The 22,164-nt window shown below is 37.5% G+C and overlaps 1 protein-coding gene across 1 annotated transcript; it reads right to left on the bottom strand.

The window, feature by feature from the left end:
- Positions 1–2,334: 2,334 nt before the first annotated feature.
- LOC104084738 (protein RGF1 INDUCIBLE TRANSCRIPTION FACTOR 1-like) lies at positions 2,335–4,247 on the bottom strand. The gene is made up of 4 exons (XM_009588686.4): positions 4,116–4,247; positions 3,457–3,702; positions 3,031–3,171; positions 2,335–2,784 (listed from the first exon to the last, which is right to left on the bottom strand). The coding sequence occupies exons 1-4, from the start codon at positions 4,116–4,118 to the stop codon at positions 2,413–2,415; spliced, it is 762 nt and encodes a 253-aa protein (XP_009586981.1). The 5' UTR covers positions 4,119–4,247; the 3' UTR covers positions 2,335–2,412.
- Between the last annotated feature and the right edge of the window lie 17,917 nt (positions 4,248–22,164).

The following is a 22,164-nucleotide window of genomic DNA, read 5'->3' as shown; positions in this document are numbered from 1 at the left end:
TCGCTTCACTACATCTTCCATTACAATTTACAACGCTTCCAATTCGATTGTTTCTTCCTCTTTTCTCTCTTACTTACCGCACTAAGAATCCCTCTTTCTCTTCAATCTCTCCGACACCCAAGATATCTTCGCTTTCTTTTTTTGATCATGGGTTTACTTTCATGTTTGAGATTTTTAGGCCTTCTTTCATGATTTGTTTCTGTTTCGTGTATCTATGATTCAGCCTATATTGCTCGAAGAGAGAGAGAAGAAAGAGAGAGAGAAAGAAAGAAGAAAAATTGTGAGAGAGAATCGTATGTTAATTGAATGAAAGAGAGAGGAAAAACATAAATAGCGTATATGCCTCAATGATAGTAAATACCATATATAGATATTTTGCTATAATATATAAAAGGTAGCTATAAAAATAATATTTTAAAATAATTTTAGTTTATAATAAATAGGATGTATACCTTTGCTATATGAGGTAAAATTTCGTACAATTTTCTTACACTATCAAAATAATTTAATCGGTAATAATAATTAATTTTTTTTTATCAAACTATCAATTAATATTAATTATAAAAGTTTTGAAATATAATAAATTTAGCGCGACTTGATCGTGTAAATATTTTTACTAGGGGTGCATATAAGTCTAGTTGGTTCAGATTTTTTAATCTCGACTTTTTTTGGGTTTGCGGGTTTTTCTTGGTAAAGTATTTATATACACAAAATATGTAACTTAAACTTCAATATTTCTTTAGTCGTAATAGGATACAACTATATAATATATTTTTTAAGAAAATAATATAGTAAAGTATTCAATAATAAAGATAATATAATTGTATTTAATAAATATTAGTACTAATTAATAAGCCATAATAAAAATAAACATAATCTAAATGTACCAAGTCATGCTAAAATAAGTAGGCTAAATTACATGACTAAACACTAAAGAAAAAAATGAACTAAGTTATGCATTTTCATTACAAACCAATGCAAAACTAAAAAAATAGATATACAATATATTGTCATTTCTAGCATTAAATTGAATTTTTTTTCTTAGCATTAGTATTGATCTGAACTTTATTTGAGTTAATAGATTAAGTACAACCTTAAAATAAAACTATAAAAATTAAAAAATATTTATAAATTACATTACAATAAATATCTTATAAATTATTTAAATATAATGTCAATTTAGTTTGATTTTGGCTTAATTATTTTTCGTTAAGACCAAATTAAATCAATTTTGGTAGGATTTTTTTTTCCAATGCCAAACTAAATCATAACGAATTGTTTTATTCCGTTTGACTAAAATGATCGATTTGTGCAATTTATCGATGTTTTCTATTACCCCTTACAATAAAAGTTGAACACGATAAGATAATTGGAGTACAAAAATGGTTGACTGGTCAATAATAAACACTAGTGTAAACAACTAAACAACCTCTGCTCCACCTCCATTCGTTTTTTTTTCTTTTTTTTTTTTACTTTTTCCTTTCCTTCTTGTTCTTTCATTTCTACTTTAAATATTAATTCTCTTTCTCTTAATTTTTAACTTTTTTCAGGTTTTTTCTCTTTTTCTTCTCTTATATTATGGTTTGTTCGTTAGAGTCAAAGTCAAAGAAATACTACTACAACTGAAATTATTGTTCCCCAATTTTCAAGCTTTAGCACGAGGGGGTGACAAAGATCATACTTTGACATGACTGTTTTACAATTTTTTAATTGCTCTTCTACGTTTAAACTTTTGTTAATACCAAATACTAATTGTGCTAGGTTTTTAATAAAAACCAATTGATCATTTTATAAGCTAACAACATATCTGATTATGATTAAGTAAGCTGTTGTGTTTATCAAATTAAATATTTTTTCTTAAATGGTTTAAAAGAAATTTCTTTTAGCTAATATCTTTTCAGTTTCATTAATAAATTGTTTCTACAAGTATCATGATAGTAATTTTAACTAACCGAAAATAGTCCAACAAAAATAAGAAATTAAATCATGTGAGTAACCAAAATCAAGCAGTCTCTAATATTTTCTTGAAAAAAAAGATAATTTATTTTTGACTGAACAAGCAACTATTTAAATGACACCTTCATGTGGTACTAGTACAACAACTTGCATGAATAGAGATCAAGCTAGATAAAAAGAATCCCTTCGAATTCCTAACTCAGCTATTATTATGTCATGTTAGAAATTTGAAATTTCCTTGTAGAAAACCACATAACCTAGAATCACGTGATGCCATTAAGACAAAACACCCCGACCAAGTAATTAATTAATCCCAAAAATTGTGTGTGTGTGTGTGTGAAAAAGGAGGGGGTGGTCATGAGCAGTAAGCCAAGAATATATAAAAAAATCCTAGTTGAAGTAGTCAAATTAAGGAAATTAAAATGTGAGAAATTTTGGTGGCTACTAAATTAAATTCTAACACAAAGGAGACCTATGAGGAATGCCTTTTCTTCTACTCATACTAGTAGCCATATCCTCATCACTACTTAAGTTCTTATAATTACTATTAACTACTGTTCTTCCACATACATATAATCCACTTCTCTTCTTCCTCACAAACTCAGTGCATGGGAAAGTAGTAGTACTCATCATCATCATCATGTTCTCCGATCCCGACGAGTCGGACATCGACGAGCCCCAGGGTTCGTCGCTGTCCACAATCGTCGAATGGGCCGTGTCGTCGTCGGCCATGTCTTGAGGGATAAAGAAATCTGGACTAAGTTGTAAAGTTGTGCATCTCCTTAGGAATGGAGAAATGTCCTTGTATTGTTTTAGCACAAAATCCACCTGATCATAAATAAAATTCAAAATTATTGGCACTCTACTAGAGAATTCTTGTCACTTGACCAAAATTATGTAATTCTTTGATTAAATTTACATGGCCCTATATATGTTAGGTCTTACTTAAGCAATTTCAAGAAATCTTAACTTTCAAGCATCAATAGAGCATTTTTGAACCATATTTTATATGAACTGAATTATGCTAACTTAGGCGAAAAATATAAGAATTATGGTTTAAAATCAAAACAATACCTTGCACCCTAGAGAGCAATGGAGAAAGGGTTCTTGAAGACTTCTATCACAAGAAGTGCAATAATTTCCAGATCCTTTGAATTGCCTATTTTGAGGTCTTTTCTTGATAAAAATCACCTTAGCACTGTTTATTGTGTATGCCTAGTTTGAATTATGAAACAAATTATCAGAAATATTCAACCATCAAGAAAACTGTTGAGCAAAACTATCTTAAAATAATTAATGATTATCAAATTTCTTGTTGAAGGGCAGCCTTGGAGCAACGGTAAAATTGTTTCATGTGATATATAGGTCATAAGTTCGAACCGTAGGTTCAGCCACTGATGTTTGTTATAGGCTGCCTATATTATAGGCCCTGCATGAACGTGAGATGGTTCGTGCTCAGGCTGCCTGTTTTACTTGTTGAATAATTAATTAATTAAGTACCTGGACATTTGAGCAATCTATGAGCTTCTCCAAGTCTTCAAGTCGAACAACATCATGATAAACATAACGTCGAATTTGAACTAATCTGTGGAAACGATGAGCCATCACACAATGAGGGCAAATACTTATGCAGCAATCCAAACAACAAATATTCTTCTCGTTCTTCTTTGCACTCTCGTGAATTGGGCATGGGGCAAAGAATTTTTCTGTGCACATTGCTTCCAACCATGCTGGCTTCTGAATTCCCTAAAATCAACATACCATAAGACAATTGAGGAACTAACATACAATGTTCTCGCGCATTTGATATTTCTAAAGATATTTAAGTTCTATGTATTGACGGTTTTGAAAAATATTATACACAAGTTCAATTATGATATAATTACACGTAGATAAACATAAATTGATAACTTGAATTAGCTTGCTATGATATATTAGACTACGCGAATACTGTCAGTTTATATAGCTTAAGTCATTCGGGAACAAAATTCAATCACGAAGAATGATGAGAAACTACTACTACGACAAAAGGAGGAAGTAAACAACTCAAGATTCTACGTACATCCGTTATAGAGGGTGCGGGCGGAGGACGGGGTGAGGGAGAAATAGGGCAAATAAAAGTGGAACTGAAGAATGAAATAGAAGCAAAGATAGCGTACCATGATCACATAAAACAGTAATACACCTTGACTCACAAAGTACTAAAGAGGAAGCTAAGCAATGAGAAAATGGATTTGATTAGAAGAAAGAGAGGGACTATAGGGTATGGATGTTAGTGTATTTATGGAGAATCACAAGAGAGGAAAGGATATATTTATTCCTCGGGTACATAACACAAAACATTTTGTCAAGAGGCTCAGTTGCAATATAAATTATACAGAACTTATATACAGAGAGAAAGAGAGAATAAAATATAGAGAAAAAGGGTGATATATGAGGAGAACGTGGGCGCTGTTCCCGTGTCTCCCATTGCATTTCTTCCCACATAAACTAATTTTGTCTATCTCCTTGTGTTGAGAGCTTAAACCCTAAACAAAAGGAGAGTTCTTGAAAGAGCTGCCCCACTAATTTTATTTGGAATTAAGTTATATATATATTGTAAAACAATTTACGTTATTAGTTTGGTTTAACTTGTGATAGTAGATTAAATAGTTATATCATCTTTATCAGGTTTAAATTAATTTTTATTATATAAATTTATTTTTAACTATTTTATAAATAAGTTATGTAAATATTTTTATACGCATAAACTTATTGAAAATATATGATGTTGATGCTATGAGGGGTTGAGAAGAGGTAGAGGCAGGCCAAAAAAAGTATTGGGGTTAGATGATTAGGCAGAATATGACGTTACTTTAGCTTACCGAGAACATAACCCTTAATAGGAAAGTGTGGAGGTCGAGAATCAAGGTACACAGCTAGTAGGTAGTTGAGAGTATTAGTGTTAGTCTTTTTTTACATGTTGTTCTTTTTGTTTCGATCGATTTCTTACTATCTTGTTGTTGTTACTGCTTGGTGTTATGGTATTATTTTAAAAAAAATAAATTTAACTGTTTTTCGTGAGCCGAGCGTCTATCGTAAATAATCTCTCTACCTTCAAGGTGGGGTAAGGTCTTCATACACAATATACTCATCACACCTAACTTGTGGAATTATACGGAATTTCTTGTTGTTATTGTTATTGTAATGTGTAAACTTAAATTATATTTTATTTGTAGTTTTTTATCAATTTTTACTTTGCTTTTTGATTCTCATATCTCGGTAAATTAGGTTGGAGCTAGCTAGCTAGCTTCTTGTCTTTACTAGGTAAGTCAAGAAACATATATTAGTCCAATTTATTTGAAATTTTCTAATTTTTCCTCCCTCTTGTCTTTCCATCTCTTTTTCATTTTTGTTAATTATTTATTCTTCGTTTTTTCGTATAATCCCAATTCACAGCTGTTGGTTCAAAGTTTTCTTGACTAATAAAAGGGCAAGAACTTTAACCGTCCACTGGCTGACAGTTGAATTGTTATTTATTCGCGCATACATGGTGCAATCGTGGTGGAATTATAGCCATCTAACATATTTATTTAACTTCTATTCTATACACACACTGATGTCGTGAAAGAATTTGTATAAATATTAGATAGCTTAAAAACATAATTACAAGAAACCGTCCATAAAAATTGGAGGTAGGAACTAAAAAATAAAGGTCACTTGCTATAACAAGTTATATTGTATAAAAATTTGTGAAGAATTGACGGGGAAAAAAGTCAGAAATAGTCATATTTATAACTCATCATTGAAAATTAGTCATAGTTTCAAAATTAATCGAAATTTTGTCATTTTTTCATGTGAAAATAAAATCTGAACAAAAGCACCCTTAAAAATTAAAAAAATTCTAGCATAACGTGTTGAAGTTAAAAAAAATTCACATATGGGATTTCACAATAATGTGCAAGAATTCATAATGTGCTAGAGTTCCATCTTGGAAGTGTATACATAGGAGTTCCATAATTCAGCATATTATGATGGAACTTTCTGTATTTCAGCTGGATATTTTTGTCCAGGTTTTATCTATGCATTAAATAATCGCTAATTTTTAATAACTTTGCAAACACCGGCTATTTTTTAATAACCACCCATAAAATTGGCCATGCCATGCCACTTTGACAGGATTGACCTATATCGGCCAACAATAAACAATGAATCTGACTGATTACTTTTGTAAAAATCCCAAAAATTATTAGCCCATATAAATTATGGTATAGTGATAAGTATCACTCCTTAGTCAGAAATATGGAGATCAACCCTAGGAATAAATTCTTTAAGGGACGCTTTACCTAGAAAGTGCGACTTTCCAGCTCAAATATGGTTAGTCGGCCACAGATAGAGAAACTAAAACAAAATTTCTAAAAGCGATGCTTTTGTTATCTTCTCCGGTATTGGAAATTGAGTTAGCAATTACTAGTTAAGTTTCTTTCTGAGATATTCAAATTAAATCATCAGCAGCCGGACGTCCACAAGAAATAGTTTAACATAAAAAATAATTTTATGACTTTACTGATGTAATCGGTAAAGTTTAGTCTAGGTATGAAATTGACCTTCACATTTAATTATTTCACATTTAATTATTTAACTGAATAAAGATGAAGGATAAAAGGGAAAATTGCACGGGTATTTACCGTCTATCCTTTTATATACTCATATTAGTATTTAGTAGTTTACATAATGCTGACATATGCCATTGTATGGGTAAAATATATCCATACTTAATGATCGTACGAGAAAGCAATACGTGGAGCCGAATACATAAGGCAGTCGAACCCGAAGGCAATGACCTCACTTGTCATCGGAAAAGAATAGTATTCATAAAGGCGAAATAAATGATTGTCATCCGATAGCATTCAATGAAAAATATTCTACAACATTTAGTGCATGATCCGTTAAATAATATGGCATTCACTGTCTGCCGTTACACATTCTTCAATGGCCCTCATAATTGTTATTTAAGAGAGGCTTGATCCTAGTACCTTGTTCCCTAGGTGTATCTATAAATAGTGAGCTCTATCATCATTGTAAATGGACGAATTTTCTTACAAGCATACATTATACTCTATCAACAACTCAATAACATTTTACTTTTCTTGCTTATTTATATTGTTCTTACTGCCTCTGACATCTCTGTGCCTGAGATCGAAATATTTGTTGTTTTATTTCAATCTTAAGGCTAGTCTTATATTTATGTCTAATTCATCTATTATTTTAGGATCAAATTGTGATGACTCGATAGGTCATCTTTAATTTTAACCTTTATTTCTGTATTCTGAGACCTCGAATAGCTCCATTCAGTCTTACTCGGTTTACGTGCACAGTCCGTATCCTTTTTCCGAAAGATTTTTATGAGAAAATTTATGTAAATATAAAATTTTGCCTTAAAACTCATTTGGATTGATTTCGGTCAACGTTTTAAGCAAACGAATTCGGATCAATATTTTGATAGTCCTGGTGGGTCCGTATCGTTATTTGGGACTTGGGCGTATGTCCGAAATTAAATTCGGATGTCCCTAGCTTGATTTAACATTATTTATCGAAAACTAGAAATTTTAAGGTTTAAAGAATTCCTAAGTTTGACCGTAAATTGACTTTATTAATATCGGGATCGGATTGTGATTTCGAGAGTTGAAATTGCTTTGTTATGTCGTTTGGGACTTACATGCAAAATTTGAGGTTATTCCGAATTGAATTGATGTGTTTCGGTATGAGTTTTAGAAGTTGGAAAATTTAAAAATTTATAAGTTCGATTCAAGATACGATTTGTAGTATCGACGTTGTTAGATGTGATTTGAGACCTTTAGTAGGTCCGTGTTATGTTAAGAGACTTGTTGGAATATTCAGACGAGGTCCCAAGGGGCTCGAGTGAGTTTCGGACGAGCTTCGGATCAATTTCATGCATCTCGTATTGGCCTCAGTGCGGTATTGATGCAGGATATTAGGCTGATTGCATATGCATCACAGAAGTTGAAGGTTCATGAGAAGAATTACCTTATTCATGACTTAGAGTTGGCAGCCATTATTCATGCGCTGAAGATTTGAAGGCACTATCTTTACGGCGTGTCATGCGAGGTACAGATCATCGGAATCTACAATATTTGGTCAAACAAAAGGATCTCAATTTGAGGCGGAGGAGGTAGTTGGAGTTGTTGAAAGACTATGATATCACCATTTTGTGCCATCCCGGTAAGGCCAATATGGTGGCCGATGCCTTGAGTAGAAAGGCTATGAGTATGGGCATCCTTACGTATATTCCAGTTGATGAGAGGCCTCTAACTGTAGATGTTAAGGCTTTGGCCAATCAATTCGTGAGGTTAGATATTTCGGAGCCCAGTCGTGTTCTAGCTTGCATAGTCACTCGGTCTTCTTTGTACGAGCGCATCAGAGAGCGTCAGTATGATGATCCACATTTGATTGTCCTTAAGGACACGGTGCGGCACGATGGTGCCAAGCAGGTTACTGTGGGAGACGATGGAGTTTTACGAATGCAGGGTCGTATTTGTGTGCCTAATGTGGATAGATGTCGTGAGTTGATTCTTGAGGAGGCCCATAGTTCTTGGTATTCTATTCATCCGGGTACCGCCAAGATGTATCAGGATTTGCGACAACATTATGGTGGAGGAGAATGAAGAAGGATATAGTTGCATATGTAGCTCGGTGTCTAAATTGTCAACAGGTAAAGTACGAGCATCAGAGGCCTGATGGTTTGCTTCAGAAACTAGAGATTCCTGAGTGGAAATGTGAGCGTATCACAATGGATTTTATTGTTGGACTCAAAGGAAGTTCGACGCAGTATGGGTCATCGTGGATAGGTTGACCAAGTCGGCACATTTTATACCAGTGACAGTTACCTATTCTTCAGAGAGGTTAGCTGAGATCTATATCCGTGAGATTATCCGTCTTCACAGTGTGCCCGTGTCTATCATTTCTGATTGAGGTACGGAGTTTACCTCGCACTTTTGGAGGGCCGTACAACGTGAGTTAGGCACGCGGGTTGAGTTGAGTATAGCATTTCATCCCGAGACGGATGGACAGTCCGAGCGCACTATTTAGATATTGGAGGATATACTTCGCGCTTGTGTTATGGACTTCGAAGGTTCTTGGGATCAATTCTTGCTGCTTGAGGAGTTTGCCTACAACAACAACAGCTATCAATCGAGCATTCAGATGGCTCCATATGAAGCATTATATGGGAGGCAGTGTCGTTCGCTAGTTGGATGATTCGAGCAGGGGGAGGCTCGGTTATTGGGTACAAATTTGGTACAGGATGCCTTGGATAAGGTCAAGATTATTCAGCATCGACTTCAAACAGCTCAGTCTAGGTAGAAGAGTTATGTCGACCGTAGAGTTCGTGATGTTGCATTCATGGTTGGAGAGAGGGTATTGCTCTAGCTTTAACCTATGAAGGGTGTGATGAAGTTCGGAAAGAAAGGCTAGTTGAACCCTAGGTATATCGGACCCTTTGAGATTCTTGAGAGAGTGGGTGAGGTGGCCTACAAGCTTGCACTACCACCTAGTTTATCACTAGTTCATCTGGTGTTCCATGTGTCCATGCTCCGGAAGTATCACGGTGATCCGTCTCATGTGTTAGATTTCAGCTCAGTCCAATTGGACAAGGATTTGACTTACAAGGAGGAGCTGGTAGCTATCCTAGCCCGGTAGGTCCGATCTTTGAGGTCTAAGAGTTATACTTCAGTTCTAGTGAAATAGAGAGGTCAGTCGATCGAGGCAGCTACTTGGGAGAATGTAATGACCTGATAGGTCATCTTTAATTTTAACCTTCATTTCTGTGTTATGAGACATCGAATAGCTCCATTCAGCCTTCCTCAATTTGCATGTACATTCCGTATCCTTTTTCCGGAAGGTTTTTACGAGAAAAATTATGAAAAGGTGAAATTTTACCTTAAACTTATTTGGATTGACTTCGAACAATATTTTGAGCAAACGGATTTGGATCATTGTTTTGACAGTCCCGGTGGGTCCGTATTGTGATTTGGGACTTGGGCGTATGTCCGAAATCGAATTCGGAAGGCTCTAGATTGATTTAACGCTATTTGTCGGAAATTAGAAATTTAAAGATTTAAAAAAATCCTAAGTTTGACCGTAAATTGACTTTATTGAATTGGGCTCGGATTGCGATTCCAAGAGTCGGAATTGCTCCGTTATGTCGTTTGGGTCTAACATGCAAAATTTGAGGTTATTCCGAATTGAATTAATGTGTTTCGGCACGAATTTTAGAAGTTGGAAGATTTGAAAAATTATAAGTTCGATTCGAGGTGCGATTTGTAGTATTGATGTTGTTTGATGTGATTTGAGACCTCGAGTAGGTCCATGTTATGTTACGAGACTTGTTGGAATATTCGAGCGAGGTCCCAAGGGGCTCGGATGAGTTTCGGACGAGCTTTAGATCGATTCCATGCCTTGGATCAGTCTGGTTTTCGTATTTCGCACCTTCGACAGTTTGGAGCGCATGTGTGACTTTGCTTCTGTGTGAACTGTGTCACTTCTGTGACGTTGAGGCAAGTGAGGAAACTTCGCTTATGCGAAGCTTTGAGCGCATGTGTGATGCCCTCTTCTGCGGCTCCTCTGGGCGCTTCTGTGCAGTCGCAAATGCGACTTAAATAACCGCAGATGCGGATCCTGGCCTGGCAAGCTGGCTTCGTAAATGCGAGCCTTTTTTCGCAAATGTGAGTTTGTAGACGCGCAAACCAGTCTGCAAATGCGAAAGGACCTGGGCAGAATACTTAAGTTCGGGGGTTTGGTGTATTTGTTCATGTTTTAGATTGGAGCTCGGGTTATGGCGATTTCAGAGGGATTCTCCACGCGTTTGTGTTGGGTAAGTATTCTTTATCCGAAATTAGTTATATTTCTTGATTTCATACTTATTTACATTATTAATTAGCGAATTGAATGGAAGAAAATTGGATTTTTGTAAAATCTTCCCAAAAATGAAAAATGAGGATTTGTAAGGGATTCGATATCAGAATTCAATAATTTTTGTATGGTTGGACTCGTATCGGAATGAGTGTTCGGATTTATGAATTTTTGTTGGGTTCCGAGATGTTGGCCTTGAGTTAACTTTCATTGACTTTTTTCGGAAATGATTTAAATTGCACCTATTTTGAATTGTGAGTAGTTTCTAAAATTTAATTTGAATTGTTAGCCAATAAATTTCTAGATTTGGTTGGTTTGGAGGTGTTTTCGAAAGGAAAGGTCGTGGTCGAGTTATCGCTTGAGTTGTGAAGAAATGTAAGTATCGTAGTTAACCTTGACTTGAGGGAATATGACTTGTTTGCCTATTTGCTACGTGATCAAATGTTAGGGTACAACGTATATGTGAGGTGACGAGTACTTATGCGTTGTAATTGAGTTCAATCATTCGGGTGAAACTTGTTTCTTTATGATTTATTGCCTATTTAATTACGATATCTATGCTTAGGTTAGACTATTACTTATTTTATCATTCTTTTTGTATTTATTGCTTATTTAATAATTGTTGAATATTTTGGAAGGTGAGGTTGGTACCCTGGTATCATATTGGACGATAAATACTAATCCCCTCATTTAAATTATTTTCCAAATTTATATTATCCTTACTCCATGGTAAGGAAGCGTATAAAAGCATGAAGGGTGATGTCCTGCCATTTTTATATCATCGTTTATTGATTTATATAGTCCGGAGGAGAGTTAAAGCACGAAGGGTGATGTCGTGCCATTTATATCATTTATTCATTCATTTATTCAGTTAAAGCACGAAGGGTGGTTCCATTCTATTTTTATATTATCAGCTACCTGTCTTCATTATTGATGATTTATTTGGCTGCTACGTGATATTTCTCTTGCCGTAATTATCGTATCTTTTCCCTTTTGTATGTTCCATCCCAATTTGTACATTGTTAATCATTGTGTTCGTTACTGCTTCATATATGTGCATACTTGCACATGTTGTTTACGTCGGTGTCCTGTCACAGCCTCGTCACTACTTCATCGAGGTTAGGCTCGACACTTGCAGAGTACATGGGATCGATTGTACTCATACTATACTCTGCACTTCTTGTGCAGATTTTTGAGTAGGTCTTAGCGGCGGTCAGTAGATTGCTCGAATTGATTGCAAGTTCGGAGACTTGAGGTACAGTTGCACGGCGTTCGCAGCCCTAAAGTCTCCTTTTTAGCTTTATGCTAGTTGTTTATTTCATTTTGGAGAGTTTTATTTTCATTCAGACCATTATTTGTATAAATCTATTCATTCGTGCACTTGTGACACCTGATTCGGGGATGTATTTAGATATTTCAGTTATTATGACTTTTTCGCACTTTATTCCAGTTTATTACAGTTATTTCAGTAATTGACATCAGTTTAATTCGATTTGTTTAAAAATGGCTTAAGACTATTCTAACGTTGGTTTGCCTAGCAAGTGAAATGTTAGGTGCCATCAGGATCCCGAGGGTGAGAATTTTGGGTCATGACACAAATTAATTCACTTGTCAATAAATCACGTGTAAATTCAATTATACCGTTTTACGGGTAAACAGTTTGGCGCCCACCTTGGAGCATAGACAGTAGTGTAATTTAATTGATCACTATTTGTTCTTAGCAAAATCATTAAAAATGGCAGATCACGGTGTTAACAACACACACCACGCTGAGGCCCAAGGAAATCAGCCTCACCATGAAGATTCTATCAACGATACCCGCAACGAGGGGAACGAGGTCATGCTAGTCCATGGTGGCCGATATCCGCAACATGTTCAAGAGGTGACTCATCATGATGTTGAAGAAGAGAACGTCGTCGTAGCAGTTTGGATCTGGCAGGAGCAACATGATGCCATTATAAGACATCTTACAACTGTACTCATGCGGTTTACGAGGGAAATAGACGTTCAAATGGATCAAATTCACGGTGCACCGCTAGTACTAAAAGGAAATGATTCAAAGAAGTACACACAAATTCCTTTCAAGCCAAGCGTGGCAGCAGAATTGATCCCAAAGCGATTTAAAATGCCAGACGTGCCAAAGTATGATGGGACTTCAGATCCTCAGGAGCACATCACCACTTATACTACAGCGGTGAAGGGGAACAATTTAGCTCCCTACGAGATTGAGTCGGTCTTATTGAAAAAATACCGGGAGACCCTTACGAAGGCAGCCCTGACATGGTATTCGCTCTTGCTCGAGCACTCTATAGACTCCTTCGAGGTGCTCGCAGACTCTTTCATCGAGACCCATACCGGGGCCAGAAAGGTATAGGCTCGAAAGGCCTACATATTTAGGATTGCATAAGGAGAGTCTGAGTCACTGCGGGAGTTGTGACTAGATTCCAGAAGGAAAGGATGTTGATACTGGCATCTAGACAAATGGGCGGCTAAAGCATTTACCAAATGTCTGAACCCGAGAAGTTCTGACGCTTCCCGGAAGTTAAAAGAAAGTTTGCTTAAGTTCTAGGCGACAACTTGGGGGGATGTTCACAACCGCTACGAGTCTAAGATAAGGATTGAGGATGATCATCTCAGGTTCCCGGTGTCGTCCAAGGGTTGGGATAGGGAGAAGAGTAAAGAGAAATCGAAAGATAGTTTCGATACAGATCAACGATCTTTGAGAGGTCGATTTTGCCCTATGAACGGGATGAAGGATGCGGTAGAGGTTTTTGGTCAGCGGATAGATTTGCAATCGATAGGAGAACTGATCACAGCCAAAATAACAGGCCATTGCAGAACAAGGAAACATCAGATTCTTCTTACCCTAGACTTTCTGAATACAACTTCAAGGCAAGCGTAGTAGAGTTGGTGTCAGCTGTGAGGAGCATTAAAGAAAAGCGGTTCTCGAGGCCAATAATATCGGATCCCAGCCAAAGGGATCCTAATTTGTGGTGTGAATACCAAGGGACAAACGGTCACCGGACTGGGGACTGCCGGCATCTGCACGAAGAGGTAGAAACATTGCTGAAAACGGCCATCTCAGGGAATTTTTAAGTGAACGGGCTAAGAACAACTACAGTCGCAATCGTGGTAATACAAAACCTTCGAAAGTAGGGGAGTATTCCCCGCGCCTCACGATCAACATGATTTTCGGGGGGGGGGGGAGGGAGGGGGGTGAAACGATATTAATGTGGTTACATTCAGGGCGGAAAAAATGACGAAGGTGTCAGTAACCCGCATCAAGAGACTAAGGGAAGTCGCTGAAGATGACATTACTTTCACAGAGGAAGACGCAGATGGGTTGTTGGTACCGCACAACGATGCGTTGGTAATTTCTTTAAATATTTTAGATTTTAAAATTAAACGTGTTTTGGTGAACCCAAGGAGTTCGGCCAACATCATAAAATGGAGGGTATTGGAGAAAGCCAAGCTCACCAAAAGCATCATTCCATCCATAAAACTCCTCGCCGGATTCAACCTAAAAAGTTTGACAACCCGAGGAGAGATTCTGCTGCCCACAAATGTCGAAGGGGTGACGAAGACGACCCTTTTCGAGGTGGTGGACGGCGATATGGGTTACAACATCATCCTAGGAAGAACATGGTTACACGAGAAGAAGGCGATACCATCAACAGATCATCACTGGCTGAAATTCCCAACCCCCGGGGTGATTAAACAAACGAAAAAGGGTCAGAAATGCCCTTAACGTATTAGAAATGGCTCAAAAATGCCCTCCTTCCCCCTATGAGTTCAAATTTACGCTTAATGTTATTTTTAGGCTTAAAAATACCCCCCTCTTAACGGAAAGATGACATGACATTGATGGGCATTTTAACATTAAGGGCAAATTTGAACCCATAGGTGGAAGGAGAGCATTTTTGAGCCATTTCTAATACGTTAAGGGCATTTCTGACCCTTTTTCTGTTTTAATTAAACATGTAGCATTTATTTAGTCCGGAAAAGAGTGAATTTTTTTTTACTAAAAACTGAAAAAAATAAAAATATTTTTTTTCCATTTTTTACAAAAAAAACTGCTTTAAAAAAGCTGAAAAATATTTTCTAAATAATATTTTTGTAAAAACTGGAAAAAAAAACTGATTTTTTTTTCTAAAGCAATGTTTTTATAAAAGCTGGAAAATAAAATATTTCCTCTTCTTCTTCCTTCCTTGTTTGTCCATATGCTTTCTGAGTTCGTTTTTTTATATATATTTTAGTTCTTCTAATGAATTAGTACATTAAAACTGAAATATTTTTATTTTGTTTTCAGTTTTTAGTAAAAGAAATTCACTTTTTTCCAGACTAAATAAATGTTATATGTTTAATTAAAATATTATTTTTCCAGAACTCAAAAAGTCAATCTATTCCTAAATAAATGCTACATGTTTAACTAAATAAATGCTACATTTTTCGAGACTAATGAATTTATTTTTACTAAAAACTGAAAAAAATGAAAATATTTCAGTTTTGATATATTTACTCATTAGAAGAACTAAAATATATAAAAAATGAACTCGGAAAGCATATGGACAAACAAGGAAGGAAGAAGAAGAGGAAATATATTTTTGAGCTTTTTACAAAATTATTGCTTTTCAGTTTTTTTTTTTCAATTTTTACAAAAATATTATTTTAGAAAATATTTTTCAGCTTTTTTTAAAGCAGTTTTTTTGTAAAAACTGGAAAAAATATTTTTATTTTTTTCAGTTTTTAGTTTAAAAAAATCATTTTTTTCCAGACTAAATAAATTCTACATGTTTAATTAAAATGCCCATTAATGTCATGTCATCTTTCCGTTAAGAGGGGCATTTTTAAGCCTAAAAATAACATTAAGGGTAAATTTGAACCCATAAGTGGAAGGAGGGCATTTTGAGCCATTTCTAATACGTTAAGGGCATTTCTGACCCTTTTTCGTTAAACAAATAAGAGGCGACCAACCGGTAGCGAGAGAAATAAAATGCAATCTCAGTTTCCAATAGCAAAGGGAAGGAGTGTGCGACGTAGCAAATACAGGAACCGACGCCTGCTCCCGATCCGAGCAAAGCCAACCAGGGGAAGGAGTCATCAGAATCTTATCAGGTACCGTGATATTTTCAGGTATCAGAAAAAACGGATGCAACAAAGTCGACAGCGGAAGAACTTGAACAAGTCGCATTGTTTGAAAAGTTCATGGAGAGGAAATTTCACTTGGGGGATAGGATTGCACCCCGAACTCAGGTCTGGATTTATTGAATTCCTTAAATTTAATGTCGATTATTTTGTGTGGTCGCATGCGGATATGATAAGTATCCCACCAGAAGTGGCCATACACAAGCTAATCTTGGATCCCAGCATCCCTCTGGTAAGACTGAAAAAATGTCATATTGCCGAGGTTAGAAATAAATTTGTCAAAGAAGAGGTAAATCGCTTGCTTGGTATCGGTTCAATCCGAGAGGTAAAGCATCCTGACTGGCTAGCTAACGTATTAGTAGTTCCAAAGAAGAGTAATAAATTTTGCATGTGCGTAGACTCTAAGGACTTAAATAAAGTATGCCCAAAAGACTCATTCCAATTGTCAAACATTGATCAAATGATTGATGCAACGGCCGGACATGAGTTAATGAGTTTCCTCAATGCTTATTCAGGGTACAACCAAATCAAGATGAACCCAGAGGATCAGGAAAAAACTTTATTTATCACGAATTTTGCCACATATTGTTACAATGTGATGCCCTTCGGGCAAAAGAACGTCGGAGCCACTTATCAACGACTCGTGAACAAAATGTTTGAAAAACAAATAGAGGAAACTATGGAAGTATACATAAATGATATGCTTTTTAAATCTTTAAACGCAGGTGATCATCTTAGACACTTGCAAAAACCTTTTGACATCTTAAGGAAGCATAACATGAAGCTTAACCCCGAGAAGTGTGCGTTCGGGGTCAACTCCGGTAAGTTCCTGGGATTTCTGGTGTCACAGAGGGGGATCGAGGTTAACCCCGATAAAATTAAAGCCATCGAAGAAATCCCGGACCAGCTGTCAAGCGTAAAAGAGGTTCAAAGGCAAACATGGAGATTTGTCGCATTAAGCAGATTCAATTCTCGGTTTTTAGAGAAATGCCGTCATTATTTTCTCGCTGCGCAAAACAAAGAACAACTTCGAATGGACCCCAGAATGTCATCAAGCTTTTATGGATTTGAAAAAGTATTTGTCAAGTCCTTCGTTACTGTCAAAACCGGAGAAATGCGAACAACTACTGATATACTTAACGGTCTCGGAGGTCGCGATAAGTGTTGTTTTAGTCTGTGAGGATGGAGGTACGCAATATCCTATTTACTACATTAGTAAAACTTTAATGGAAGCAGAAACTCGCTACCCACTTATGAAAAACATGGCATTGGCCCTCGTAGTCGCCACTCGAAAGCTAAGGCCTTATTTCCAATGTCACCCGATAACTGTGCTGGCCACTTGTCTTCTGCGTAATATTCTTCATAAACTCGAACATTTGGGTAGGGTGGCCAAGTGGGCCGTTGAAATGAGTGAATTTGAATTAGAATATAAGCCTGGGACTACGATTAAGTCTCAAGTTTTGGGCGACGTTATGGTCGATTTCAGTCCAGGACTGTTACCTTTGGCTACCAAAGAAGCAATGATCGTATTAGAATCGGCATCAAGAGTTTGGACCCTAATCATGGACGGAGCTTCCAACGTGAAGAGGTCTAGGCTCGGCATAATATTAACCACGCCTTCGAGAGAAACCCTAAGGCAGGCCATAAGAACTGTTCCCCTGACTAACAATGAAGCGAAGTATGAAGCTTTGATTGCAAGGCTCGAATTGGCCGGGGGACTGGACTCCAAAGTCATAGAAATCAAATGTGACTCCTAGTTGGTGGTAAATCAGGTTCACGGGATCTTCGAAGCCAAAGAGGAACGTATGCAACAGTACATAATGAAGGTTCAAACTTTGCTCGCTCAGTTCCGTGAATGGTCAATTACGCATATCCTGCGGGAAGAGAATGTCGAAGCAGATGCGCTAGCTAACCTTGGCTCATCTATAGAAATGAAAGAGTTGAACTCCGGTACGGTCGTACAACTTATGCACTCGGTACTGGACGCAGATAACTATTACGAGGTAAACGCGACTAATTTGGTTTGGGAATGGAGGAATGAGATCATTGACTATCTCGAGCACGGAAAGTTGCCTGAAGATCCCAAGGCATCTCGGATTCTACGCACTAAGGCAACGCGATATAGCTTCAAATGAGGTCAATTGTATAGAAAATCTTTCCAAGGCCCGCTGGCCCGATGTTTGGGAGCCTCCGAAGCTAATTATGTTATACGAGAAGTCCACGAAAAGATCTACAGAAACTATTTAGGCGCAGATTCCTTAGTGTTAAAATTAATTAGGGCAGGATACTATTAGCCTCGGATGGAACAAGACGCTAAATCTTATGTTAAAGAATGTGATAAATGACAACGGTACGCAACGTTGGTACATAAACTAGTAGATCCATTGCACTCAGTTTTGTCACCATGGTCATTCATGAAGTGGGGAATGGATATCGTCGGACCACTACCACCGGCTCCCGATAAGGTAAGATTGTTTTTTATTTTAACTGACTATTTTTCTAAATGGGTGGAAGCAAGTCCTTATCAGAAGATCGGCGAGCGTAAGTGGTAGATTTCTTGTGGGAGAATATAATTTGCATTTTTGGAATATCAAAGGAGATAGTCTGTGAGAACATGCCACAGTTTATAGGCACAAAAGGTCATAAAGTTCCTCAAAGACTTAAAAATCAAGAGGATCACATCATCACCCTATCATCCGAGTGCAAATGGCCAAGTAGAATCAACGAACAAGGTGATTATACAAAATCTCAAAAAGAGATTGGAAGCAGCTAAAGGAAAATGGCCTGAAGAGCTACCAGGTGTACCATGGGCGTACTGAACAACGGCCAAATCAAGCATGGGAGAAACTCATTTTTCTATTGTGTACGGGGCAGAAGCCCTAATCCCGGTGGAAGTAGCAGAACCTAACCTGAGGTATTTCCGGGCAAATGAAAAAAAAACAATGAAGCAATGTAAGTCAATATGGAGTTGCTCGACGAACACAGGGACCTAGCGCATATAAGGATGGCAGCCCAAAAACAGAGAAAATAGAGATATTACAATCGAAGGGCCAACCTACGCTATTTCAAAGTAGGAGATTTGGTTTTAAGAAAAGTAACTCAGAACACCCGGGAGTTCAATGAGGGGAAACTAGGTCCAACATGAGAAGGCCCTTACCAGGTTTTAGCTATCACCGGGAAATGATCATACGAGTTAGAAAATCAAGATAGAGAAAAGTTGCCAAGCAACTAAAACGTGGCACATCTCAAGAGATACTATTCCCGATGGACATCACATGACCTGAAAGTAGGTGCTGCACTCTTTTTCCCTTCGTCCAGTTTTTATCCCGATTAGGTTTTTCTAGCAAAGTTTTTAACGAGGCAGCAACATAAAGCATGCTACGAAGGAAGCTTCAGCAATAACGATAAGACCTTTAAATGATAAGGCACACAAGCAAATAACCATTGCGGAGTGGTTAGTTAGTCTTTTGCTCGATAGCAAAGTTTCTACCGGGAAGTTAGGTTTGCTATCCAACAGAGTATACCCGACCGTTCATAAGTGCAAGCCACTAAGGGATTGTTAGATAATCTTTGGCTCAATAGCATAAATTCCTAAGGGGAAGTGAAGTTTGTTATCGAACTGAAGATTATCTAGCAATTCACAAGTGAAATCCTCAAAGGTGTAAAACTTCCAGTGTTCAAATTCGTATTTTTCGCATTCGAACATTAGGGGGAATGATATGAGGATACAACAACAATGACTACCACTTTAACCGGAATATGAAACCCGAAAATATGGTTGTATCATCGGGACCGAGGACTGCGCGGCCAGCCCCATAGAAATAAGTTGTATGAGTTAGCCACAAGAAATAACAACTTCTTTATAGCACAACGAATGCTTATGTACTTTGGAAAATGGAAGGAATAAAGTAAAGTCATTTTCTTTCTATCTTGTTTGTTGTCTGAATGATGAATTTATTTTACCATTTGAAAGTTAAACAAGTACTTCAAATGTTAGTGCCATAATGAATAGGAGACGTCCTCTTCAAGAGCACCGTAAACATAAGAGGGCACTCTCTTATAAAAATTCTCACGTTAAAGGGTTGATTTCGGAAGAACTTATGTCCGAAAGCCAAACGCTTTCAAGGGAAAATATACCCAAAGCCTTGCACAATTAGAAGCAAACAATAAAACTTGCGCAATCACTTAAAAAATACGCAAAGAACAAACCTGCGCAAATACTTAAAAATAAGATGCAAAAAGGAAAACTTATATGATACTCGAACGAAATAATGTTCTTATTTACAATAAATATGCCAAGTAGCACAAGTACAAAAGTTTGAAAAGGAAAGCAAAAAAGTAAGCTGTTGCATCTTCGAAACTCGGAGGAAGAGAAGCATATATGCCCCCAGGACAAATGGGTAGATCCACCGCATGTTCGATATATTGACCCTCATCATTTTGGCCTTCAGCATCCTCACCTTGCGGTTCTTCTTCCATTCCCAAGAACTCAGAATCGGAACTAGAAGAATTGGTAGAATCAGGCCAGGCCGGAAGTCCCATTTTTGTAGCTAACTCCAGCTCACGGGCCTTAGCAATTTCAGTATCAAAGTCAATGACATCTGGTTTGGCCTCTTCCAAGATTTTTCTCCTCATGCTATACATAACATATGTTTTTTCAACAATGAGGGAAGCCGCTCGACGCTCAAGTTCTTCTTTAAGTTAATCGACCTCAGCAGAAAGGTTATCCCGCGTGAATCTGGTGGACCGAAGGCTAACATCAAGCTCATGGATAGTAGAGCTGAAAATTCTATTATGCTTAACGGTCCTCTTACATTTCTCCTCCAATTGAGCATACTTCAGCCCGGCAATAGAAAACTCTTCAACTTTGGATTTTAAGGCCCCCTCCAAATTATTAAATCTTTCAGAGGATCCAGCCTCACGATCGGATGTAGCAAGAATGGCATTATGGGCTTCAACCCATTTGGCCATAGCCTCTTCAAATTAAGCCATCAACGGGGCAATCTATTGGCTAAGGGTCACTACTTCTTGCTCGTTGTGCTGCAACCGAGCCTCCAATTCAATGTCCTCAGCAACTCATGCTTTAGCTGTAAGAGGCGAGCAACATTGTGGTCTCACTAGGCCAAAATTTGATCCTGTTCGGAGTTAAGTTCCTCCTTATCACGAATCAGCCTTCGTAGGCCCTCGGAAGCAAAGAAGTTGACCTACAAAACAAAAATACAAATTTAAAATCCTACCATAACAAAGATAGAAGGAATAATAGAAAAAAATAAAAGAATGTAATGTTGTTGCGTTATGCATGACATTGTTCAACAAGCATTCTCCCGAGAGAGCTTGTATACTTTCCCTATCTTTTTCTGAAGCCAAATTTGAAAGTTCCACTGGTCGGGACTACAGATGGCATCTGGTGAAAACCGAGAGAGCAACGCTCCTCCTTCTTTGAGGATCTTCTGAGGGGGGGCAGCATAAATATGCCCCAGGTACCTATGAACTGGGGACTAGGGAAGAGGGACGTCTCCCTCTCGGGAAACTACGGCCGATGGAGATGATGCAGCCGTTGGTGGTGGCAGAAACGAAGTTGGTGAAGAAGGAGATGAAGTTGATGGCGTCAAAGGGAGAGAAACAGTTGCTGCAGGTGCAGTGCTAGTTGATGTTTGCTCTTCAACTAATGACAAAAAGGCTTGGTACTTAGCCCTACAGTACCGAGTGCGGCAGTTGGGACTCGGAAGCGTGAATTGACATCTTCCACCATATCAAACTCCCCCCAAAGTGCCTAGGAATCGCCCTCGGTTGGTGTAGCTAATTCAACAAATTAAGCATTATGTTGAATTGATGAAGGTTGTCGTCCTCTGTGTAGAAAATCCCCCTCATCACTAACTTCTCCATCATCGTGAATCACCATTGTTTCTGGGACCAGCTAGGGCACAACACTCATCACCACAACACCCAAAGATGGCTCGAGCGGCGCTCTTTGCTTTTTTATTTGTTCCCCAATTTGCGGATGAACGTCTCTTTTTTTGTTGCTTGTTCTCCGGTCGGGGCCTCCGCGAAGAAGCACTTGCACCAAAAGCAGGCTTGAAGACACTTGTTCGGGTAAAAGTCTAGCCGCATCAGCAGGATTAGCCAAAATATCATCCTCGAGGACAACAACTG

Source organism: Nicotiana tomentosiformis, chromosome 11 (assembly GCF_000390325.3).
Source record: "Nicotiana tomentosiformis chromosome 11, ASM39032v3, whole genome shotgun sequence".
NCBI classification, from domain to species: domain Eukaryota; kingdom Viridiplantae; phylum Streptophyta; class Magnoliopsida; order Solanales; family Solanaceae; genus Nicotiana; species Nicotiana tomentosiformis.
Note: the sequence above shows the minus strand (reverse complement) of the source record. Positions and strands in the feature narration are given on the sequence as shown.